Source organism: Jaculus jaculus, chromosome 13, assembly GCF_020740685.1.
Source record: "Jaculus jaculus isolate mJacJac1 chromosome 13, mJacJac1.mat.Y.cur, whole genome shotgun sequence".
Lineage (NCBI taxonomy): Eukaryota > Metazoa > Chordata > Mammalia > Rodentia > Dipodidae > Jaculus > Jaculus jaculus.
In genome coordinates this window covers 15,361,557-15,387,113 of record NC_059114.1, presented here as the reverse complement: position 1 = coordinate 15,387,113, position 25,557 = coordinate 15,361,557, and the positions used below count along the sequence as shown (strand labels likewise).

The window sequence follows — 25,557 nt, the reverse complement described above, 5'->3', positions numbered from 1 at the left end:
CAAGAGACACTGTCTCAAAAAACTAAAAAAGAGGACTGGGTGTGGTGGAGTATGCCTTCAACCCCAGCACTCAGGAGGCAGAGGTAGGAGGATCGCAATGAGTTCAAGGCCACCCTAAGACTACATAGTGAATTCCAGGCCGGCCTGGGCTCGAGTGAGACCCTCGTTGAAAAAAGAAAAAAATCAGCTGTATAATAATTGATTTACCATGCTACCTAGGCTTGGACATCAAGTTATAAAGCCAAGCTCTCTGCAGTATATTTCAAATATATATGCTAACAATACCCCATAAAGTGCACTGAGTTCCAGGAGCAAATAATAAAAACTAATGTTACAATTTATTTCATTTTCATGATTACAGATATTACATAGGGCACAGTAGACAGATAAAAGCAAGCACCTTTCCCACATCTGCATCTGACCAGAGGCAGCATTTTTCCTTTTGAATGATGTGCAGATAAGCTTGAGTTGAAAACCGGCAGCAGCAGGTCTTTGTAATGAAGGTGCTTCTTCATTGGCAACCAAGCATGGTAAATGTTAGCCATGCTGTGAACTCTTGAGTTGGTCATCCAACTCGGGTTAAGGCAGGCACTGTTAAAAGCTTCCTCCCCTTCACTAACACAGGCCACCAACAATCAACTATTACCACATAAAAATAAAACCGTGCTCCCCATTGATTGGAACCGTAGTGCCTGGGCCCCGCCCCTTTTAAGAGCATTAGCTCCCTGAGAGGAAAAAGAGGTCCTAACCGACTGCCTTCATGGACAATGACCCCCATAGAGTGTACCTAAGGTCCTTTGCAGCAAAAATCAAGATCACCTTGGCCAGTTCATCATTACTTACATACAAGGCGTGTTTAAAGCTGATTACAGACCATGTATTGCAACCATAATCCCAAGAAATGGTTCAGTTTTAGCACATTTCTCCAAGTGAGAAATCATCTCAAAGCAAGAATGACAGTTCATCATCTTCTAGAAGCAGGAAAATCCAGAAGGCAGAGACAAAAATCCCAAACTCATCAAATTCCACGTCTATCTTCATAGCCTTTGTTGACAAAATCCAGACTCCTTTCTGTTCCTAATGTGAGGAATCCATCTTCAGGGTCAAGAAGAGTTTTCAGGCTTATCTTTGCCATGGCCCATGAACTCCAGTCCTTCAATAGGAATCTCTTTCTCCTTTATTGCTTTCTGATGAGGAAGAAAACACAGAATGAAGGTCTATGGAAAGCTTGAAATACAAAAATTATAAATTAAGTGATAGGACAAAAACCAGAGTGAGGGGGCTGGCTGGAGAGAGCTCAGTGGTTAAGGTGTTTCCTGCAAAGCCTAAGGATGTGTCTGGAGTTCTTTGTAGTGACTGGAGGCCCTGGAGTGCTGATTCTCTCTTGTCAAAACATAAGCCAAAGTGAACTGGAAAGATAGCCCATGATTCAAATGACTTTTTGTTTGTTTTTTTAACGTTGAGTCTAGCTCTAGCCTAGACTGACCTTTAACTCACAGTGGTCCTCCTACCTCCCAAGTGCTGGGATTAAAAGCATGCAATACCTGGCTGTTGATTCTTCATTTTTAAGTGGGGTAAAAAGAGGAACTACCAGCCAGGAGTGGTAGTGCACACCTTTAATCCCAGTACCTGGGAGGCAGAAATAGGAGAAACATCCTGAGTTGAAGGCCAGTTTAAGACTACACAGTAAATTCCAGATCAGCCTAGGCCAGAGCGAGAGCATACCTCGAAAGACCAAAAAAAAAAAAAGGGGGGGGGTTGCCGGGCGTGGTGGCTCACCCCCTTAATGCCAGCAATTGGGAGGCAGAGGTAGGAGGCTCACCGTGAGTTCAAGGCTACCCTGAGACTACATAGTGAATTCCAGGTCAGCTAGGACTACCTCTAAAACCAAAAGAAAGAAAGAAAACTATGGGGGCCGAGCGTGGTGGCACACACCTTTAATCCTAGCACTCGAGAAGCAGAAGTAGGAGGTTCAGTTCGAGGCCACCCTCTGGGAGATTCCAAGAAAGCCTGGGCTAGAGCGAGACCCTACCTTGAAAATAAAAAAAAAAAAAATTACCAGGTTCCTTCACATTGTCATGACAGCCAGAAAACCTTAAATTCCTCACCCCACCCCCACCCCCTTACAGTACCAGTGGAAAAATTAACCACCAACAAAAGAATCAAGAACACCTGAACCTAGGGACTATAAGACATTCACTTATTTCTAGGTGCTAGTTTTCTATGCATAAAATACAGATAAGTATGACTATTTATTTATTTATTGGTTTTTTGAGGTAGGGTCTCACTAGATCAGGCTGCCCTGAAATTCACAATGTAGTCTCAGGGTGGCCTCAAACTCACAGCGACCCTCCTACTTCTGCCTCCCAAATGCTGGGATTAAAGGCGTACACCACCACGCCCGGCTTGAGCTATGGTTATTTTGCAAGTTTAGGGGATGAGCACCAAAGACATGAACCAGAAGATGTTACGGTTTTTGTAAAACGTAAAGCACCGCGAAAAACGAGTCTGTGAAACGGGCAGGCACGCGGGCGGTCCGGGTAGAGAAGAGCCGCCATCTCCGGCCTCACCGCGGCCTCTCCTCCACGGTCCGGGCCACAGCCCCAGGTCCGGCGAGCGACAGGGGAGCCAGGGACAAGAAGGCATGGCGGAGCGGCGGCTCACCTGAACACACTGCTGGTAGCGCTTGAAGAGGTCGGTGCACGGGTCCCCAGAGCCGTCCCCTTTCAGGAACTTCTCGGCAAACCAGCGATTGAAACACTGGTCGTACTCCCGCTTCATGTCAGTGCAAGCCTCCCCGACGCTGTTCATGGCGAGGGCGAAGGCGGAGGCGGCGCACTCTGATGTCATCACTCTCGAGCGCGTCGCACGGCGTTACGTCGAGCGCGCTACGGAAGCCGAGGGAGGAATTATGTTAGCGCGAACCGTGCGGGTGCGTCTTCGGGCCCCGCTGGGCCGGTTACGGGAATTCGCTTCCAAAGCGGATCCTTGGGCCAAGGCCTGGGGCAGCTCAGCCGATGGAGGACAGGGCCAGGAGGCGGAGCGGGCCTCGCCCAGGACCCGGTCCACCCCCGCCGCTCCCCAGGAGGGCGGTCGCGTCTCGGCCGAGTTGATCGAGCACCTGCAGCGGCTGGCGCTGGTGGACTTCGGCAGCCGCGAGGCCGTGGCCCGGCTGGAGAAAGCCATCGCCTTCGCCGACCGACTGCACGCCGTGGACACGGACGGTGTGGAGCCCATGGCGTCGGTCCTGGAGGACAGGTAAAATTCGGGGTTGGGGCGCCGTCGCTGCTGTTTGACGTGGCCCATCAGCGTCCCAGCTCCGAGGATAGGAGAGCCTTTGCAAGGCGAGGGATTTTCTCAGACACCCGGCAGGTGTCTTCATTTTTCTCTGGTTCCTTGAGGATTCCGTTGTCCCCATGTGCTCCCGCTGTCAGTGTAAAAAACTGTCTAGGCAGTCAGGATAACCACCCCGAAAGTGAACGGTATTTTTCACACCTTCCAGGGAAGATTTCTAGCTTATGCTTGCATCCTTCCTAGAGGACAAGAACTTTGATCCTTACCTAAGATTACTGGCAAAAAGCCATAAAAATCTGGTTTTTCATATATATTAATTTCATATATTATTAAATTTGGTTATTTTTGTTTTTCAGGGTAGGATCTCACTCTAGCCCAGGCTAATCTGAAATTCACTATGTATTCTCAGGCTGGCCTCAAACACACTACAATCCTCCTTCCTCTGCCTCACAAGTGCTGGGATTAAAGGTATGCATTTATGCATTACCAAGCCGGGCGTGATGGCGCACTCCTTTAATCCCAGCACTCGGGAGGTAGAGGTAGGATTACCGTGAGTTCGAGGCCACCCCGAGACTCCATAGTGAATTCCAGGTCAGCCTGGGCTAGAGTGAGACCCTACCTCAAAAAAAGAAAAAAGATATTTTATAATCATGGAAAATGTTAATAAAAATTAAAAAAAAAAAAAAAAGAAAAAAAGGTATGCATTATCATGTGTGGTAGTTTGAATAGATGGCCCCCAATATGTTCAGCGTTTTATTTGTAGTTTGCATCTGCAGCCATCTAGCTGGAGGCAGCGCCACTGGGCGGTGTGTTGGTGGGCTTGAAATTTCAATCTAAAGATATACAAAGTGTGCTAGCTGGAGTTCCTGAAGTGTGTTGTGCTGTGTGACTTTTGGCTTGTGCTTTTCTCTGGTCCTGTGAAGACAGGCAGCTTCCCCTGCCATTATGGAACTGCCCCTGGATCTGTAAACTTCAATAAACCCCTTCCCTCCATAACCATGCCTTGTCTGGAAGTTCATCTCAGCGAACCTGAAGCTTTCTGCTACACCATGCCAGGCTGAAATACAGGCTTTTAAAAATGTTCTTTTAAAAAGAAAAAGAAAAGCACTCTTGGCAATCAAAAAACTTTGACACCCCATAGGTTTTTTTGTTTTTTACATTAAAAAGGAGGACTTTATATTTGGCCATGGAGATACATACCTTCAAAGCATTTTGAGTTGCACAATGAAACACACATTCAGTTGGAGAGTTGGTTCAGTCTTAGGGCTCGCTCAAGTCACTGTTTGTGGGACCATTTAGGGCAAGGGAGGAGGAGGAATTTGTGGAGTAAGGATTTTAGCCATCAGAACCTAGGCCTCTAGATGCTGCAGCCCCTGACCCTGGCCTACTTTAGTATGTAAGTGTGGCCAGACAACTGGGACCCCTCTCTGGTCGCCATTATGATCGGGAACATCACTGTGGGAGATTCCCTTTCCTAGCTGTTTGTAGTTCACTCATCCATAATTAAGACTGGCCTCTTCTGGGAAAGTAGGATGTGAAGGGAAACTCTTGATCACCCTTATGAAATACAAGACACTGGTGGAAGTTGATATTGATGCCCTTCTTGTGAGACTGTTTATTGGCAGAGACATCCAATAAAACAAGGTTTGTGACTGTAAATGAAGTAACTTCTAACTACAGGTGGGAGTGAGAAAGATTATCTGCCATCCGTGACAGTAGAGAGCCAGATCTGTGACCACGGCCTCTGTCAGTGCTCTGTGAGAGTCAATCTTGTTAGCTTCACCCTGCCCTTACTTCTGGTCTTCCTTCAGCTCATTTCTCTGCTTTGCACAGGTCCAGATAGGAACCACTTGCCTAAAGCTACCCAGCAGTTTAAAGCAGAAACCTCATGCCAGTTTCACATCCAGGAGATGTGCCTCTGCCCCCTCTCCAAGCCAGCATTGTCTCCTCCTGCCCTGCCTCTGCCCTCACCTCACCCTGCCTACTACTTTCTTGCCTCGTTGATCTCCTTTCTTCTTTAGCTGTCAATGCCCTTTTCTAGAGCAGTCTTCATCCCTTTACACTAAACAGTTATGTTCTCTTTCTGTGTTTGACCGATTGTTGATACTTGCTTATCCACATTCCAGGGAGCATGTTTGGTTTTGCTTACCATATTATCATTATCTAGCACCCAGTGAATATTTGCTGAAGGAATGTTTAATTTATTTGGCAAAAGAGAACAGAAGGACAATGAGTGGTCAGATTCCCCTGGTTTTCCTGAGAGTAACTATAAAGAACGCAACCATTACAAAGAGGAGAATCTGAAAGATAAAGGATTTGGATGTGGTGGCTACAATCTCAGGTTATTCAGTGATCTGTACTTTTTCTGTAAATAAAGGATCAAGTTTGGGTTAATGATTCCAATTAATCATTTCAATATTTTATTTATTTGCAAGCAGAGAATGAGGGAAAAGATGGGCACCCCAGGGACTTTAGCCACTGTAAAAGAACTCCAGAAACAGCTGGGTGTGGTGGCACACGCCTTTAATCTCAGCACTTGGGAGGCAGAGGTAGGAGGAGGATTACTGTGAGTTCGAGGCCACCCTGAGACTCCATAGTGAATTCTAGGTTGGCCTGGGCTAGAATGAGACCCTACCTCTGGGGGGAGGGGAACACTCCAGACACATGTACCACTTTGTGCATCTGGCATTATGTGGATACAAATCCAGGCCATCAGGCTTTGCAGGTAAGTGCCTTTAACTTCAGAGCCATCACTCCAGCCTCCTACATTTGTTTTTTCTCATGTGGTTAGACTTAAATTCAAAGCCTATAACATCCGAGGCAAGTATGCTACTGCTGAGCCATAGTCTAGACTTCGTTTTTGTTTTTGTTTTTTTTTCTTTTCCTCTTTCTTTGTGTTTTGTTTGTTTGTTTTATGAGGTAGGGTCTTACTGTAGTCCAGGTTGACCTGGAATTCACTATGTAGTCTCAGCATGGCTTCATACTCCACAGTGACCCTCCTACCTCTACCTCCTGAGGGCCGGGGATTAAAAGGCATGTACTACCACACCCAGCCTTAACTTTTTTTTTTCCTTTAATTTTTATTTGAGAAAGACAGAATGGGTGCACCGGGGCCTTGAGCCACTGCAAATGAACTCCAGACACATGTGTCATCTTGTGCATCTGGCTTACATGGGTCCTGGGGAATTGAACCTGGGTCCTTTGGCTTTGCAGGCAAGTGCCTTAACTGCTAAGCCATTCCTCCAGCACTACTCTTAAAACAGAATGGGAGTGCCAGGGCCTCCTGCTGCTGAAAATGAACTCCAGGTGCATGTGCCCTGTCTGCATCTGGCTTTATCTGGGCACAGGGGAATCAAACCCAGGTCATCAGGCTTTGCAGGCAAGCGCCTTAACCACTAAACCATCTATCCAGCCCTCTTCTTAAATTTTTGACAAAGGATCTCATGTCTTATATAGTCTGCACTGTCCTCAAACTGGATCCTCTTGCCTCAACCTCCCAAGTGGTGAAATTATAAGTTTGCACAACTATGCCAGGTTTTGTGCAGTGCTGGGGATCAAACTCAGAGTTTCATACATACTAAGCCACCTCTCAACTTGTACGGACTGAACTACATCCTCAGCTTAACTTTAATGTTTTTAACACAGGGAATGTCTGAACTTGAAACAAATCCTAGTAGAATGAAGACAAATACTCAGCAGTTTTAGGCAGCAGTCATAGGTGTAAAAGCTCTGACTGGCTAGTAGAAATCTCTTTGTACAGGGGCTGGAGAGATGGCTTAGTGGTTAAGGTGCTTGATTGATTACCCAGGACCCACATAAAGCCAGATGCATAAGGTAGCATATGTATCTGGAGTTTGTTTGCAGTGGCTAGATGCCCTGGTGCACCCATTCTCTCTCACACACAAATAGATACATTAATTAGTTAATGTAAAAGAATCTTTTTGTACCTTAATGACACACCATTTGATTTGACTACAAAAGCCTTCATGTGATTTTGCAAGGAAAAATGTTAGCTTTATTAATGGAAGAAAGTGAGGCTTAGACTATCACAGTAGGAAGAAGAAATCCAAGACTCAGAATTCAAGAAGTCCTTACTGTTTTCCCTTGGGTCGGCCCTACACAGCACAGGCCCTAGCCCTTCTCTCCACGTGGGTTCCTTACTCCCTCTAGCTCCCCACTTGGCAGAAGCTCAATGAACCTTCTTTTCTCTCTTTTCTTTCCATGGTTTTTCCAGGCCCTCCACCTAAGATCTCTATCTATGTGGGTGCCTTTCCTTGGCTCTGTACTTCCCTCTATTTACCTATCTATATATCTGTATATAATTGTTTTTCTAGCCCATCCTGATCTGAATTCACTGTATTGTCTCAGGGTGGCCTTGAACTCACTACAATCCTCCTACCTCTGCCTCCCAAGTGCTGGAATTAAAGGTGTGCACCATCATACCTCGCCCCACAATATGTTTAATAATTTAATTTAGAAACAATCTGTTCTTTTTAAAATATATTTTTGTTTTATTTATTTGAGAGAGAGAAGTAGAGAGAATGGGTGTGCCAGGGCCTCCAACTGCTGCAAACAAACTCCTGACACATATGCTACCTTGTATATCTAGCATACATGGGTCCTGAGAAATCGAACCTGGGTCTTTTGGCTTTGCAGGCAAACCCCTTAACCATTAAGCCATCTATCCAGCCCTGGTGGTTTTTGGATTTTTGTTGTTGTTGTTGTTTCAAGGTAGGGGCTCATTTTAGCTCAGGCTGACCTGGAATTCGCTCTGTAGTCTAGGGTGGCCTTGAACTCACAGTGATACTCCTACCTCTGCCTCCCAAGTGATTAAAGGCATACACCACCATGCCCAACCCTGGAGATTTTTATTATCATTATTTATTTATTTTGGATTTTCGAGGTAGGGCCTCACTCTAGCTCAGGCTGACCTGGAATTCACTATGTAGACTCATGGTGGCCTTAAACTCACAGCAATACTCCTACCTCTAGCTCCTGAGTGCTGGGATTACAGGCAAGTGCCACCATGCACAGCTCTGCTGTTTTTTTTTTTTTTTGTTTTGAGGGCAGATCTCAGTCTATCCCAAGCTGACCTAAAACTTATAGTCTTAGGTTGGCCTCAAACTCACAACGATCTTGCCTCCAAAAAAAAAAGGGTGGGGGGTTAGAGAGATGGTTTAGCGGTGAAGGCACTTGTCTGCCAAGCCTAAGGATCCATGTTTGACTCTCCAGATCCCATGTAAGCCAGCTGCACAAAAGATGAGGCAAGCACAAAGTCACACATGCCCACTAGGTGGCACAAGCGGCAAGATTTCAATTGCACTGGCTGAGGCCTTGGTATGACAATTCTCTCTCTCCCTTTGTCTGTCTCTCTAAAAAAACATGCCCGACACACAAAGATGAGGCAAATGCAAGGGCTTGCACATGCCTACTAGGTGGCACAAGCATCTGCAGTTCAAATATTGTGGCTGAGGCCTTGGTGCGTCAGTTCTTTCTCTAAAATTAAAAACATAACAGAAACCTGGACATGGTGGCGCACGCATTTGATCCCAACACTCAGGAGGCAGAGGTAGGAGTATTGCTGTGAGTTCAAGGCCACCCTGAGACTACATAGTGAATTCCAGGTCAACCTAGGCTAGAGGGAAACCCTATCTTGAACCTTCCTCACCCCCCAAAAAAAGCTAGGCATGGTGGCCCACGCCTTTATTCCCATCACTTGGGAGGCAGTAGGAGGATTGCTGTGAGTTTGAGGCCACCCTGAAACTCCATAGTAAATTCCAGGTCAGCCTGAGCTAGAGTGAGACCCTACCTTGAAAAACCAAAGACAATATAAAAAGGGAGGCTGGAGAAAGCTTTGCAATTAAGGTGCTTGTGTGTAAAGCCTAAGGACCCAGGTTCGATTCTCCAGTACCCATATAAGCCAGTTGTACAAGCTGGCACATGTGTTTGGAGTTCATTTACAGTGACTAGAGGCCTTGGTATGCCTGTCCTCCCTCCCTGTCTGTCCCTCTCAAATAAAAAAAAAGCTGGAGAGATGGCTTAGTCATTAAGGCACTTGCCTGTAAAGCCAAAGGACCCAGGTTCAACTCCCCAGGACCTACACAATCTGGATGCACAAGGGGGCGCATGCATCTGGAGTTCATTTGCAGTGGCTGGAGGCCCTGGCTCGCCCATTCTTTCTCTCTACCTACATATTTCTGTATCTTTCTTCCCCCAAATAAATAAATAAATAAAAATGAGAGGTGGCAGGCTGGAGAGATGGCTTAGCTGTTAAGCACTTGCCTGTCAAGCCTAAGGACCCTGGTCCGAGGCTCGATTCCCCAGGACCCACATTAGCCAGATGCACAAGGAAGGGGGTGCACGCCTCTGGAGTTTGTTTGCAGTGGCTGGAAGCCCTGGCGCGCCCATTCTTTCTCTCTCTATCTGCCTCTTTCTCTGTCACTTTCAAATAAATAAATAAAAATAAACCAAAAAAAAAAAGAGAGGTGGCATATAGTGGAATGACATTAAATCCTAGAATTCAGATAGTGATAACTTAACCCTCCCTTGGGGATTAGGAGGGAGGAGCAGAGGTCCATACCCTCTCCCTCAATATTTTTTTATTTGTGTGATAGGTGCATATACAGGTGTTTCCCTCAAGATTACAACATCTAAAATTTATTATTATTTTTTATTTACTGAAGTAGCATCTTGCTCTAGCCCAGGCTGACCTGGAACTCACTATGCAGTCTCAGAGTGGCCTTGAAATCCCTGTGGTCCTATCTCTGCCTCTAGAGGAATTAAAGGCATATGCCACTACACCCAGCTTCGTTTCCTTGTGACCACAGCTCCTATACCCTGCAGCAGTGATCGTGACTAATACACTACCCCTTGCAGTCTCATTCCTGACCCTTCTCACCATGCTCTAGAACCTGTCTCTGAAAAGATAACCCTGAACTCTTGGTTTTCTAGATGTGTGTACTTGAGAGCAGACAATGTTGGAGAAGGCAGCTGTGCTGAAGAAGTTCTACAAAACTCCCGCCACATCGTAGAGGAGTATTTTGTGGCTCCCCCAGGTACATGTTACCCAGTGTGGAGTAATAGAATACTTCGTGCTCACTCCCACAGAGACTGAAGACAGAGATGCTGTGTGGAAGCAAAAGGACTAAGTGCACACAAATGGTGGCATTATGTGTTAGTGGAGTCCAGGTCTAACACACCCATCTAGGGACTAGTTCATGTTAGAGTGAACGCAGCAGGACCAAGGGGGTATGGAGGCAGTGGGTGGCAAATGTAGATATGGGGCCTCTCCTCAAGGAGCACCTTGCATTTACTGCTGCTCTTTTGGTGCCAGAGGAATACTAGCCCATGTTATTATTTTTTTAAGTTATTTTATTTGAGAGAGAGAGAGAGAGAAAATGGGTGCACCAGGGCCTCTGGCCACTGCAAATAAACTCCAGACACATATGCCACCTTGTACATCTGGCTTATGTGGGTCCTGGAGAATCAAACCTGGGTCCTTTGGCCTTGAAGGCAAATGCCTTAACCACTAAGCCATCCTTCCAGCCCTACTAGCCCATTTTCTCAGAGAATTTAGATATATGGCGTTTTGTGTACATTTACCAAATTTTAAGTGTTTGCAAAAACAAACAGGCCTGATAAAGCACCTGCTAGCCATACAATCCCCAGGTGTGGAGACTTGCAGTTCTGACCTCACTGTACATATTTTATTAGCAATAGAGAGAAAATGGGTACAAGGCCTCTAGCCACTGCAACGCACTCCAACTCCAGATGTACCACCATGTGCATCTGTCTTACGTGGGTACTGGGGAATCACACCTGGGTCCTTATGCTTCACAGACAAATGCCTTAGTCTCTAAGCCATCTCTCTAGCCCACTGTAAATATTTTAAGTGAAAGCTTTTAACAACTGTGGGCCAAAGGTGAACTCCAGAAGCTTGAGTAGTATACCTTTTTATTTCCTGTGCATATAATTGAGTATTCAAGTTACAGCTTGCAGTCTGGGACATCCAAGAGGAGAGAGAGTATGGTGGTATTCTGAACAGGTGCCATATAAAACACCCAACTCTGGTCAGCTAAGAGGAGAACACTTGAAGGGTCTCATCGAGACCAGTCAATTAAAGGAAAGCTCTAGTTGAACCAAGTATGGGAACACAAGCTAACAAAGTGAGCTGTGCTCCAAACATGTCTCTGGTTTACCTCAGCTAACTGCAGAGGAACAGGATTTTAAAATCTTTTTTTTTTTTTTTTTCTTTTCCTTCCATGTAGGATTTCACTCTAGCCCTGGCTGACTTGGAATTCACTATGTAGTCTCAGGGTGGCCTCGAACTCAGAGCAGTCCTTCTACCTGTCTCCCAAGTGCTGGGATTAAAGGCGTGTGCCACCACGCACAGCTAGATTTTAGAATCTTTCCATCTCAGGCTGGACGGCAGTTGCTGCTTCACCAGGTCCATCTACTGATCGTATCTTACAAACCTAACTTTGGCCTGCCTGTGTTCTTTAGTAACATTCTTTCTTGTTTTCTAACAGGTAATATCCCTTTGCCAAAGCTTGGTAAACAAGATCCCTTCTCCCATAGCTGATTAGTATCCTTGGAAGGAGGTACCCTGTGAACAGCAACAAACCCAACCCAACGGTGGTGATATTTTGTTATGAACACTAATGCAACTGGCTCTTCTGAAGACAGTGGTGAAACATCTAGCCAAAGCAAGGCAGTGAGTTCCTGGTGTTGATAAAAGAACAAGACTTCTTCCAAGGAAAAGGCCACAAGTATTCACCTGTTAAGTATGGGAAACTTAGTCCTCCCTTCTCTCCCTTTCCTGCAAAATACTATCTATCAACTGCATCTGTCTCAACTTTTCTGTTTATATACCTAGTAGTCATCACCTGATGGTGTTTTTTTAAGGTTCTACCCAAGGACTCACTATGCAAAGGTCTGAATACTGGGCTAATAAAGCTTGGGAACCCCTACCCTGGAACCATCTTCCTTGAAATAGTCAATACATTCATACTGTGAGGAGACTCCCCTCACCTGGCTTTTTTTGCGGCTCAAGTCAAGTCTGGCGGCTGGCTTGCACACCGCTGTGATCCGCGGGACCTGGAGCCACTTCTACCAGCCTGTGTGGGCTCGGGATGCTCTGGATCTCTCCTACTTCTCCGCTACCATTTCAATTTGCTGTACACTTCACTTTTTAGTATGTATTTAGTGTGTATTTTGCTGAGTTTTTTTTTGGCTTTTTTCCCCCCTAAAGGCTGCTTTGGCGTGGTACCTATGCCACCATCTTAACCAGAAGTCTGTACATCCTACTGCGTATGTTCTCATGAGTACTAGATAAATTTGAAGAGACCTTGTCAAAAAAAATACCGCTGGGACAGCTGGGCACTTGAAAGCCCAGCACTTGAGAGGCAGAGGTAGGAGGATTGCTGGGAGTTCAAAGCCACCCTGAGACTACATAGTGAATTCCAGGTCAGCTTTGGCTGGAGATCCTACCTCAAAAAAAAGGGAAGGGGGTGGAAGGATGGTTCAGCAGTTAAAGGTGCTTGCCTGCAAAGGTTGACAGCCTGAGTTCAATTCTCCAGTACCCATCTAAGCCAGATGCACAGGGTAGCACGTAAGTTTGGAATTCATCTACAGTGGCAAGAGGACCTGGAGCATCCATATTCATTCATTCATTTTCTCTCTCTGCTTGCAAAAAAAAACAAAACCCTGGGCTTATTTTCATTCTTCCCTTTTCCCTCTTCCTTTATGTGCCACGCCCTCAATCCTGGTCCTCTCCACCCCCTCCCCTTTTAAGATAAGGACTTGCTCTACAGCCCACACTGGCTTTGGACCCTTGGGTATCCTATCCTCTCAGGCTCCAGTTCATCCTGAATTATATCAATATTGGACATGTTCTTGGTGTTAAAATGTTCACACCACCAAAGCAAGTATCACTATTCCCAAGTAATTCCCCATTCTTCTCCCTTCTTACAAACTGGATAGAAGTTATTACTGCAACTCAAAAGGATGTATTTTTTCTTAGTCAGTGTCCCTGTTTGTGAAATCCATGCATTTAATCAAAGCCAACCACACACATCAATTACTAAACTTTAAAAAATATATTTCTAAACAAAATGGGCCAACTCAGTCACAATAACTGCTGATCACCAGAGCAGAGTAACCCAAAAAGACAACACTGATTTTTCCCCCCCATAATCAGGGTGAACAATATACAACTTGTTTCTAAACCAAAACCACAATTTCTGCAGTTTAAAACATTTCACTGCTAATATGGTGGTCCCGGTAGAAAATTATGTAGTTTTTCTTTTTTCTTTAAAAAAAAATCCTAAAACACTAAATTACCAATCTGGAATGTAGATTCTTGAGTGCAAAGCAGCTCAACTCAACCAAAACAATAATAATAATAAACAATTCCCACCACCTGTCTCAGTAGGGCCTGAAAGGAGAGAAGTAGTGCGGAGAACTCCTGCTTTGGTATGGAGAGTCACGGCCCCTAGATCCAGACCGAGACCGTGAATAGCCATAGCTGGTGCTTCTCTCAGGATAAACTCGGATGTAGGAGGTCTCACCCTGAAATTCAAACAGCAGAGTTGTCAAAGAAACATCTAACCGGGCGGTATAACACTCAACTTACTGTGCTCGTTATACTCTTAACAATGCTATGGAAGTAGGCACTCTGCTTTTTTATTTGTTTTTCAAGGTAGCATCTCACTGTAACCCAGGCTAACCTGGAATTCACTATGCAGTCTCAGAGTGGCCTCTAACTTAGAGCAATCCTCCCCCTACCTCTGCCTTCCAAGTGCTCGGGAAGTAAAGGCATGTGCCACCACACTGGGCTAATATTTTATTTTTATTTAAGAAAGAAGCAGATAGAGAATGGGCATGTCCAGGGCCTCTAAGCCATTGCAAACAAACTCCAGACATGTGCACCATCTTTTGTATCTGGTTTACATGGGTACTGGGGAATCGAACCTGGGTCCTTTGGTTTGCCAGGCAAGTACCTTAACTGCTAAGTCATCTCTCCAGCCCTAAGTACTATGTTTTTAAATATATATATATTTTATTTAGCCGGGTGTGGTGGCACATGCCTTTAATCCCAGCACTCGGGAGGCAGAGGTAGGAGGATCACTGTGAGTTCAAGGCCACCCTGAGGCTACAAAAAAATTAAGATTGATGTTACATCATTTGCCCATTATGATTATAAATGGAAACCTGACATGTCTGATTACCAACTATGGAACACAACCTGTATTTAAATTTCCCAAGTGTCACTATCTAGGCTAGGTATTCTAGCTGTTGTAGCTAGCTTTCTGGCAAGTCTTACAACCATGTTAGTATGTGGATCACCATTCTGCATGTATATGGATAATTCCAGGTTTAGAGGAGCAGCCCAACACAGAAATTAAGAAGAAGCAGAATCGCCGGGCGTGGTGGCGCACGCCTTTAATCCCAGCACTTGGGAGGCAGAGGTAGGAAGATCGCCATGAGTTCAAGGCTACCCTGAGACTACAGAGTTAATTCCAGGTCAGCCTGGACCAGAGTGAGACCCTACCTCAAAAAACCAAAAAAAAAAAAAAACAGAAGCAGAATCATGTCTATTGCTCATCTCAGCAATGCTAATACTAAAACCAAAATACAGAGATTAGCATGATCCCTGAGCAAAAAAGACAGGCATTTGTGAAGTGTTTCACATTTTCTTAAAAAAATCATATATAGGCTGGCTTGTCTCCATTTTCTGAAAATACAAAGACACTAGGTTAAAAAGCACCTGACTTTCAAAATCAATCACTAGGCCTGGAGAGATGACTCAGTGTTTTGTTAAAAGCCCTTGCTTACAAAATACTGGCCCAGGTTCCATTCCTCAGCACCCATGTAAAGTCAGATACACAAAAAGGCCGGGTGTGGTAGCTCGCTGCTTTAATCCCAGCACATAAGCGGAAACAGGAGGATCATGTTGAGCTCAAGGCTAACCTGAGCTAAAGAGTGTATCAGGTTAGTCTGGCATGGAGTGAGACCTTGCTTCAAAAAACCAAACCAAAAAAAAATAAGGAAAGAAAACACTCTCATAAAAGTCAGTTACGGGCTGGAGAGATGGCTTAGCGGTTAAGCACTTGCCTGTGAAGCCTAAGGACCCTGGTTCGAGGCTCGGTTCCCCAGGTCCCACGTTAGCCAGATGCACAAGGGGGCGCACAGGTCTGGAGTTCGTTTGCAGAGGCTGGAAGCCCTGGCGCACCCATTCTTTCTCCCCCTCTATCTGTCTTTCTCTCTGTGACTGTCGCTCTCAAATAAATAAATAAATAAATAAATAAAATTAAAAAGTCAGTTACTAGGTTCACTAGACTTAGGTGGTGTGATCTAAGAACCTACCTCATGAGAGCGAAATTTGGTGTCATCCAGTTTACGGAGGGCATATTCCATGTCTTCTTTTCTGAGATATTCAACCATCCCCATTCCATCCTTCTGTACATCTGCATAACAGACATCCCCAGCTTCTCGCATGTGATCTTTCAGATCCTGCCAGCTGCCTGATGGAGGAAGTCCTAGGCAAGAAGAGCCCACATGCTTCAGCCATGTTAACTGCCCTGTTCAAGAGCTAGCAATACCCATGGTCTCATCTCTGGAAATCACTGAATTCTTAGGGTTCCCTGGTCACAAAATTCTTATCAGGAGGCACAAAACCAGAGAAATGTATGGCAAACCACCTTGGGAAGCTGATACTAGAGATCAAACCTTTCCAAAGGAGCATCCTATCAAGGGTTAACAATCTGTGAGAGCTTACAACTTTTGTCTTTCATAATCAATACAAAACTGAGCTCCAATTTTTTCCACTTTGAAATTTACTAGTACCAGTTACTTCTTGCCTGACCAAGACATGGAAATTTTGTTTTTCTTTCTTTGAGGTAGGGTCTCACTGAAGCTCAGGCTGACCAGGAATTCACTGTGTAGTGTCAGGCTGGCCTTGAACTCACAGTGATCCCCCTACCTCTGCCTCCTGAGTGCTGGGATTAAAGGCATGTACCACTATGCCCAGCATGGATATGGGAATTTTTAAACAAGCCAACAAAATAACCTTATAAACAAATAAAATAAATAAAAGTGTAGCTGAAAAGATATTTAAGTATTTTTTATAGAGTAAATGACTGACAAACCAAAGTACCTCATAAGAGCTCCAACACTCTTCACTACAGTGGGGGAAAGGTAATACGCAGGCGCTAAAACTAGTCGGGAGTCATACAACCCTACCTGAAGTCATGAAAGGGAAATGTGCTCCTGCTCTCAAAGGCTGTGGTTACTGCTCACAGCTCAGGACTGCAGCCATTTCCTAATAGTTTTCTAAGCAGGATTTCAGAGCAGCATGGAGAGAAAAAAAAGATGATGTATGACATCCTGAAGGAGGGAATAGAGTTCTAGGGTTAAAAAATTACAAAGGGGGGCTGGAGGGATGGCTTAGTGATTAAGGTGCTAGCCTGCAAAGCCTAAGGACCCATGTTCAGTTCCCCAGTACCCATATAAGCAAGATACACAAAGTGGTGCATGTTTCTGGAGTTCATTTGCAGTGGCTAGAGGCCCTGGCACACTCAATCTCTTTCCTCTCTATGCTTGCAAAAAAATAAAGTAAAATAAAAATTACAAAGGGATACAAGACAGGCAGATACTAGCACTGCTTTGCACCTGGGAACCTACTGTGACTATGGGAAACGCACATCGTTAACAGGTGTCAGGCTTGATAAAGTTCAGTGCATTGGGGTTCAAAACTTCTCTGCAACATGCAGAAAGCCACAGGTCTTAGTCCTATATAACTATCCCAAAGTTACATAAGTTTCTAGACTTAGCATTTTATCACTCATTGACATGAGAATGAAATGGTTGGTTTATACATTCCAATCCCCATGGTTCCAAGTTGTGAGATTTTGTGGTTTTTCTTTTTAATAAATCTGCAACCACCACACAATTTGGTTATTTGAATCTGGCTCCTGTAACATTTATCAAGTGGCCAAAGTACATTACAGATGCAAACATCTTTAGAATTTTGATCTAAAGGCTTTGGCATCATTGTCCCATCTTGCCACTAAGACCATGCCTTGTAAGGTATTTGTGCTCTGCCTAGGCTAAACAACTAGCTCAGGGCATCTGCCTCCCTGACAAGCCAGCGTAGAGCTGAAAAGCCCATGCATATCCCACACTAACTCTCCGTGGCGGCCAGGCTTTGCCCAGTAGTGTGCATGCATCATGGTGGTCAGCGTGAAAAGGACATACCTGAAACAAGAACTCGGAAATCAGATCTTCTGGTTGGAGGTCCATTCCTTGCACCACGGGACCACCCACCCCGACCTCCGTAAGTCCTGGGGAACTCCACACGAAGACGACACTGGCCATAATCATAGCCATTCCTTCCATAAATTGCATCCTCAGCATCTCTGCCAAGAAAGGTTTGGAGTTAATGCTCCTAACCCAGTGAGGAGGCTGGGTTACTTCTCGGTGAAGGGCGTGACTAATTAAGAGGGGAGATTTGGTGAGAGGGACTGAAAAAAATAAAACAGGGTCTTGGTTGAAGATCTTTCATGTTACTGAACTAAAATTTGACAGCTACCAGAAAGGAGGAACAAGAGAGGGTAGTGGAGGGGAGCAAGAGTATGAACAAAATACGTGATGCATGTGTGTGAAGAAATCATAATGAAACCCACTGTTTTCAACACACATATAAAAAAAAACAGCTATCAGACATATGGTTTTCAAGATATGAAATGGATGAATAAACAGTCTTTAAAAAGGCTGACTCAGGAAAAAAAAAAAAAACTGTAAACAGATGAGTGATTTTGCCAAGAAATCAGTTTCTCTAACCTTCATGAGTAGTTTCTCAAAGTGTATGGCATACATTTAGGCCCCTTAATATTCTTCCACAAGGCCCAGTGACATAGAGCCTATGGAAAGAAAAGCCCATTAAAAAGCGTTCAGGACTGGAAAGGTGGTTCAGTGTTGCCAAACAAGCAGGAACACCTGAGTTCAGGTCCCCAGCGCCCACAGAGGCAGGAAGGCGGAATCTCTGGGTTTACTGGAGAGCTAGCCAGGCTAGTCAAATCAGGGAACTCTAGGCTCAGCAAAAGACTGTCTTGGGACTGAGGGATGGCTTAGCAGTTAAGGTGCTTGCCTGCAAAGTCAAATGACCTACGTTCAAATTCCCAGGACCGACATAAGTAAGACACACAAGGTAGCACATACTTCTGGAGTTCATTTGGAGGTGGCTGAAGGTCCCAACATGCCCATTCTCTCTCTGCCTCTTTTTCTCTCAAAATAACATTTCTTTTAAAGCGACTGTCTCAAAGAATAGGTGGAGGCGCTGAGGAGACGGCTCAGTGGATAAAGCACTTGCTGGGCAACCCTTGAGTACTTGACTTCTGACCCCCAGACCCCATGTTAAAAGACAGAAAGAAGCTGTGGATGCTCCTGTAATCCCAGTGAGCCTAGGGTGAGAAAGGAAGGAGCTTGGGAACGGAGCTGCCTCAAAAAATGAGGTGGAAGGTGAGGATAAACCCAAAAGTTGTCCTTCCACACATGCACACTGTGGCACTTGTGTGCCTCCTGGACAAATAAGAACACATATCAAATAAATAGAATAAGGTGGAAAGCAATTAAGACACCGAAGTCAACCCCCATGACCTTCATACATACGTGCACCTGAATTCACATGCAAACATGCATACATATACGCATATGAACATGCATACACACAAGCAAAACAGCACAAAAAATGTTTAAAATAGGGCTAGGGACGTGGCTCAGAGGTTCTGTTTTGTTCTTGTCTAGCATATGCAAGGCCCCAGGCTCACTGCCCAGCACTGGCAAAATAAGACAATAATAAAATTCCAATGGGTATAGCTGGGCAAGGTGGTGCATCCCTTTAATCCCAGCACGTGGTAGGCAGGCAGAGTTAGAAGGATCACTGTGAGTTTGAGGCTACCCTGAGACTACACAGTGAATTGCAGGTCAGCCTGTGCTACAGTGAGATCTACCTTGAAAAAAAAAATCTGGTGGGTGGAATGGCATGCACATTTATCATCCCAGCATTTGGGAGGTGGAGGTAGGACAAATGTTTGTAATCCTAGCACTTGACAGGTAGAGACAGGAGGATCAGAAGCTCAGGGTTATCCTTAACTACATAGTAAGTTTGAGGCTAGCTTGGGTTCCATAAAAGTATCTCAATACAACAAAACAAACAAGGGCTAGAGATGGCTTAGCAGTTAAAAAGTGTTTACCCACAAAGCCAAAGAACCCAGGTTTAATTCCCTAGAACCCACATAAGTCACATGCACAAGGAGATGCATGTGTCTGAATTTTGTGCCCAGTGGCTGAAGGCCTTGGCGCACCCATTCTCATTTTCGTTCTCTCTAGTTAAAAAAAAAAAAAAAAAGAGCCAACATGGTGGCACACGCCTTTAATCCCAGCACTCAGTAGGTAAAGGTAGGAGGATTGCCTTTAGTTCCAAGTCAGCCTCAGACTACATACTGAATTCCAGCTTAACCTGAGCTAGCAATAATCTATCTTGAAAAACCAAATAAATAAATCCAATAGAAAAAAAGGGCTTGGAGCCAGGCATAGTGGCACACATACCTTTAATGCCAGCACTTGGGAGGCAGAAACAGGAGGGTTGCTGTGAGTTCCAGACCACCCTGACACTACATAGTGAATTTCAGGTACACCTGGGCTAGAGTGAGATTCTACCTCAAAAAAAAAAAAAGAAAGAAAGAAAGAAAAATAATTTTAAAAAGGAGTAAAAGAGGGCTGGAGAGATGGCTTAGTGGTTAAGGTGCTTGCCTGCAAAGCCTAAGGCCTCATGTTCAAATCTCCAGGTCCCATGTAGGCAAACACAATGACACAAGCACACAATGTTGCACAAGTACACAACTGGCCACACATCTGGAGTTCATTTGCAGCTACTGAAGGCCTTGTGTGCCCATTCTCTCTCTCTACCTCTTTCTCTCCAAAAGAAAAAAAGACCAAAAGACCCAGATTCAATTCGCCAGGTCACACATAAGCCAGATACACATGGTGGCACATGTATCTGGAGTTCATCTGCAGTGGCTAGAGGTCCTGGTGAGCCCATTCTCACACCTCTTTCTCCCCCTCCCTCTGCCTCAGATAAATAAAATTTTTTTTAAAAATCAGAAAAAAATTTAATGATCAAAAGAAATGCAAATGAAGAGCCCAGGTGTGGTGGCACACATCTTTAATTCCAACACTCTGGAGGCAGGGGTAGATAACCACCACTCGTTCAAGGCCGCCCTGAGACTCACATAGTGAATTCTAAGTAAGCCTGGGCTAGAAATATAAATGAGTGCTTTTTTTTTTTTTTTAAAGATATGGTTTTGCTCTTGTCCAAGCTGACCTGGAATTCACTATGTAGTCTCAGGGTGGCCTTGAACTCATGGCAATCCTCCTACCTCTACCTCCCCAGTGCTGGAATCAAAGGTATGTACCACCACACCCAACCAAAGAGTGTTTTGAAGCAATTCTCTGGTGATGACATAGTCAGCCTAAGTGGTCCATATTGGCCTGGAACTCATGTTCCTCCAGCCCCAATCTCCTCACTGCCCCCTCAACTGCTGAAACAGGCAATTACTAGGATCACATGTGCCATCACACTGGGATAAAACAGAATACTTTGGTGGGGGGGACTCAAGCGGGGCATGGTGGCGCATGCCTTTAATCCAGCACTCAGGAGGCAGAGGTAGGAGGATCACCATGAGGTCGAGGCCACCCTGAGACTACATAGTAAATTCCAGGTCAGCCGGAGCTAGAATGAAACCCTACCTCAAAAAAAAAAAATAAATAAAAAAGCTCAAGTGTATCTCTTCAACAAGATTTGGGAACCACTTGTACCTGGTATGTTGTACAGAGCAAACCAAGGGCTTTCCACACCTCAGTCCTTTTGTATTTGTCACTAGGACAGGGTCTAAAATGCCCAGGCAGCCCTTCAACTTGCAATGTTCCTATATCAGCACATAGCGAGGATTACAGGCATATGCCACCAGGCTCAGCTGAGAACTACATTTTAAAATCACACCAGAACAACTTCAGCACGAGATAAATTTTCAGCTGGGTGGCGACGCACTTCTTTAATCCCACTGGGTAGGAGAGGTAAAAAGATCGCTATGAGTTCAAGGCCACCCTGAGACTACATAATGAATTCCAGGTCAACCTGGGCTAGAGCAAGACCTTACCACGAAAAACTAAACAAAACAAAACAAAAAAAAAAGAGAGAGAGAGAGAAAATAACAACAATAAAAGAGATAATTCAAGTTGTATGTGTATATTCGTTCGTTCCTAGGAACAGAAAACTGAACCTAGCACCTCAAATGCTAGGCAATGCCAGGTACAATGGCTCATCCCTGTAAGATCAGTGAGTTGGAGACCAGCCTGGGCTAAAGTGAGTCCCTGCCTCAAAAAGGCTTTGTGGTGGTGCATGCCTTTAATCCCAGCACTCTAGGGAGTCAGAGGTAGGATCGTTGTGAATTCAAAGCCACCCTGAGACTACATAGTGAATTCCACGTCAGCCTGGGCTACAGTGAGACCCTACCTTGAAGGAAAAAGAAAAAAAGAAAGTCAAAAACAAAACACTTAATTGGGCCAGAGTGAGACCCTACTTCGAAAAACCAAAACCAGGGCTGGATGGTTAAGCGCTTGCCTGTGAAGCCTAAGGACCACGGTTTGAGGCTGGATTCCCCAGGACCTATGTTAGCCAGATGCACAAAGGGGTGCACGTGTCTGGAGTTCATTTGCAGTGGCTGGAGGCCCTGGCGCACCCATATTTTCTCTCTCTCTCTTTCTCTCTCTCTGCCTCCTTCTCTCTCTGTCTGTTGCTCTCAAATAAAAAAAAATAAACAAAAAATTAAAAAAAAGAAAAACCAAAACAAACAAACAAAAAAGCTTAGGCAAGGGCTGGAGAGATGGCTTAGCCATTAAGGTGTTTGCCTGTGAAGCCTAAGGACCCCGGTTCAATTCCATAGGACCCATGTAAACCAGATGCACAAGGGGGCGCATGTGTCTGGAGTTCGTTTGCAGTAGCTAAAAGCCCTGGCGCACCCATTCTCTCTATCTGCCTCTGTCTCTCTCAAATAAATGAATAAATATTTTTTTAAGTTTTATTTATTTATTTATTTATTTGAGAGTGACAGACACAGAGAGAAAGACAGATAGAGGGGGAGAGAGAGAGAATGGGCGCGCCAGGGCTTCCAGCCTCTGCAAACGAACTCCAGACGCGTGCGCCCCCTTGTGCATCTGGCTAACGTGGGACCTGGAGAACCGAGCCTCGAACCGGGGTCCTTAGGCTTCACAGGCAAGCGCTTAACCGCTAAACCATCTCTCCAGCCCAAATAAATATTTTTTTAAAAAGGTTAGGCAAGAACTGTGTAACTTAGCCCCACTCCTACACCAAGAGGTAAATATTGAATGAATTACTTTACGTCTTTCTGGCTCTCCACTATTAGAAGAGAAAAAGGACGGCCTTGGAGCTAGAGTAGACAAGCTGAGCTAAGCTGAGCTGCAGGCATCACTCAGTACCACAGGCACATAACAGCTTATCAAGCACACTCAGAAATAACAGCACTTGGGAGGCTGGTATCACAAGGTCTAGGTCAGACTGGTCTACACAGCCCAGTGTCAAAATATAAAAAGTTTAAAAATTAAAGACAAATGAATAACGAACCCAAAAGTTAAGGGAAACAAAGGCCTCAAGGAGCACCCCCAGAACACCCCTGATTACCCTAATGTACTTATAATGCAGCATGGGAGAGGAAGGTGCCAGGCCTTAAGAGCACACTTTGACTTGCCTTCGTATATCCTTCTGCCACTTAGTAGTCAGCCTTTAGTTCAGTGTTTTGTTTTTGGCTTTCTTCTTCTTTTTTTTTTTTTTCCCTTCAAGGTAGGGTCTCACTGTAGCCCAGGCTGACGTGGAATTCACTATGTAGTCTCAGGGTGGCTTTGAATTCACAACGATCCTACCTCTGACTCCCTAGAGTGCTGGGATTAAAGGCATGCACCACCACGAAGCCTTTTTGAGGCAGGGTTTCACTTTAGCCCAGGCTGGTCTTCAATTGAGGCATCATACCTGGCATTGTGTTTAATCAAGCTTTTTCTATCTCTAATATAAGCAATAAGACTATCTGGTAAGATTGTTGTAGATAGTAAATAAAAATGCTAACGTGTTAGGGGTTTTGTTTGAAGGTTCTCAAGTGATAACAGAATATCTGAACAGATGTAATTTATCACACAATAACTGCTGTGTTTTAACACAGAACAGGGAGTTTGGCTCCTATCCCTTACTAAGCCCTTCTTGAAAAAGCAAAAACTCACCAGGCATGGTGGTGCATGCCTTTAAGACCAGCACTTGGGAGACAAACATAGTAGACTACCATGAGTTCGAGGCCACCCTGAGACTACGTACCGAATTCCAGGTCAGCCTGGACTACAGCGAGCCCCTACCTTGAAAAAATCAAACATTTAATCTTATCCCTTATTAACCTTTATCAACAAATCCTCAATCTCCACACCTGTAAACTGTGGTTAACAGTATCTGTTGAAAAAAGCTCAATACACAGCATGGCACTTGATGCTGGGCAACTGTCCAAAATACACCACAGGGCAAAGCCGTCTCCCCGTTCCTGTGCAATGGGCTCCACTTTTCATGCAAATGGCAAGACATTAGGAAGGAGCCCTGTTAGTATTCGGATATCCAGGCCTCCTCGGCATGCTTCCTACTGCATCAAAACTGCGAAGGTCTCCAGGCCCAATCGACACCTCGGACCCAGGCCGGCAGGACACCCAACATTCCTGCTGCTCCCGGGGCAGAGATGAAGCCTTCCACACTGCACGCACGACGCTGGGAAAACAGGGAGCAGGCTCTTATTGAAAGCCAAGCGCAACGACCACTACCAATTTCATGAAGTTCCTGGGTCATATCCCGGCCCCGAGGGGCCAACGAAGTTTGCAATAACCACAAAGACTCCCTTGCAGATCCATTTCGGGCTTGGCACCTCCAGCAACTATCGAGGTCTCTCCCGTTAGAGGGAAGTGAAATCTGACGGCCTCAACCCCTTGGGTGGCTTTAACCGCAGGGTGGGGAACGGGGCTGGCGCCGGGTGGGACGGGTTCCAGCCCAGGAAACCCCTCCCGGCCTCCAAAGGCACCGCGTCAGGCCCCCGTCTGTCCAACCCCCCCAAGACGGCGAGCTCTCCGGGTGAGTGGGGTAGGAAGCAGGGAGGGTCGAGGGCCCCCTGATGCCTTCCCCCGAGTCAGGCCTCTCTCGGCGGCCTCGGGGTCCGAGGTTTCCGAGCCCTGGAGCAACTTCCCTCTCCCCACACCCCGAAGCGCGCCTCCTCCCTGGCCAGACTCTAGAGAAAGCGCTTATTTTTAACAGAACTCGGGCCCTCGGGAACCCAGAGTTCGTGGCTGAAGTTAAAATCATCACCAGCATCGAACCCGGGCGTGCAGGCGCACTCCCAAGCACTCGGGAGGAGGAGGAGGAGGAAGAGGAGGTTCGCCGTGAGTTCGAGGCCAGCCTGAAACTAATTCCAAGTCAGCCTGGGCCAGACCGAGATCCTTACCCTCGGCGGGGAAGGATTGAAAAAAGAAATAAGATAAAATAAAATAATAAGCCGGGCGTGGAGGCGCACTCCCAGCGCTCAGGAGGCAGAGGTAGGAGGATCGCCGTGAGTTCGAGGCCACCCTGAGACTCCATAGTGAATTCCAGGTCAGCCTGGGCTAAAGCGAGATTCTACCTCGAAAAGGCAAAAGAAAAAAAAAAAGAAAGAAAAACAGTAATAATTAATAATAATAATGGGAGTGACGACGGCGCCGCCTCCTCCGGCCGCCGGGGCCGCGGCGCCCAGGGGGAGGGGAAGGCGGCGGGCCGGGCCCGAGGGAGGGAGGGAGGAAGGGAGGCCGGGCGGCGGCGGCGAGGGAGGGGGTCCTCACCGGGGGTCCTCGAAGCGCACGAAGGCGAAGGGCACGAGCCCGTGCCGGTTCTTGAGCTCTATGTCGCGGATGCGGCCGTACTTGTAGAACAGGTCCTCCAGGTCCTTCTCGCGCACGTCGCTCGGAAGGTTCCCCACGTAGATGCGCCCGTCGCCCTCGCCGCCGCGCTCGTCCGCCCAGGACGACATCCGCACAGGCCGACGCCGCGGGCCCGCCGCAGCCCTGCGTCCCGCCGCCGCCTCCTCAGCCGCCGCCTCAGTCCCCGGGGCTCGTCCCCCTCCCCCCTCCCCGCCT

The 25,557-nt window shown here is 46.0% G+C and overlaps 3 protein-coding genes across 3 annotated transcripts; 1 reads left to right on the top strand and 2 right to left on the bottom strand.

Moving 5' to 3' along the window:
• Positions 1 to 316: 316 nt before the first annotated feature.
• Triap1 (TP53 regulated inhibitor of apoptosis 1) lies at positions 317 to 2,860 on the bottom strand. Its single transcript, XM_004664136.2, has 2 exons — positions 2,665 to 2,860; positions 317 to 1,187 (listed from the first exon to the last, which is right to left on the bottom strand). The coding sequence occupies exons 1-2, from the start codon at positions 2,848 to 2,850 to the stop codon at positions 1,104 to 1,106; spliced, it is 270 nt and encodes an 89-aa protein (XP_004664193.2). The 5' UTR covers positions 2,851 to 2,860; the 3' UTR covers positions 317 to 1,103.
• A 27-nt stretch (positions 2,861 to 2,887) lies between these two features.
• Gatc (glutamyl-tRNA amidotransferase subunit C) lies at positions 2,888 to 12,263 on the top strand. Its single transcript, XM_045133027.1, has 3 exons — positions 2,888 to 3,258; positions 10,246 to 10,349; positions 11,823 to 12,263. Exons 1-3 carry the CDS (start codon positions 2,912 to 2,914, stop codon positions 11,873 to 11,875), a joined length of 504 nt encoding a protein of 167 aa, XP_044988962.1. The 5' UTR covers positions 2,888 to 2,911; the 3' UTR covers positions 11,876 to 12,263.
• A 1,109-nt stretch (positions 12,264 to 13,372) lies between these two features.
• On the bottom strand, positions 13,373 to 25,481 carry Srsf9 (serine and arginine rich splicing factor 9). The gene is made up of 4 exons (XM_004664134.2): positions 25,264 to 25,481; positions 17,551 to 17,711; positions 15,661 to 15,833; positions 13,373 to 13,863 (listed from the first exon to the last, which is right to left on the bottom strand). Exons 1-4 carry the CDS (start codon positions 25,449 to 25,451, stop codon positions 13,720 to 13,722), a joined length of 666 nt encoding a protein of 221 aa, XP_004664191.1. The 5' UTR covers positions 25,452 to 25,481; the 3' UTR covers positions 13,373 to 13,719.
• Between the last annotated feature and the right edge of the window lie 76 nt (positions 25,482 to 25,557).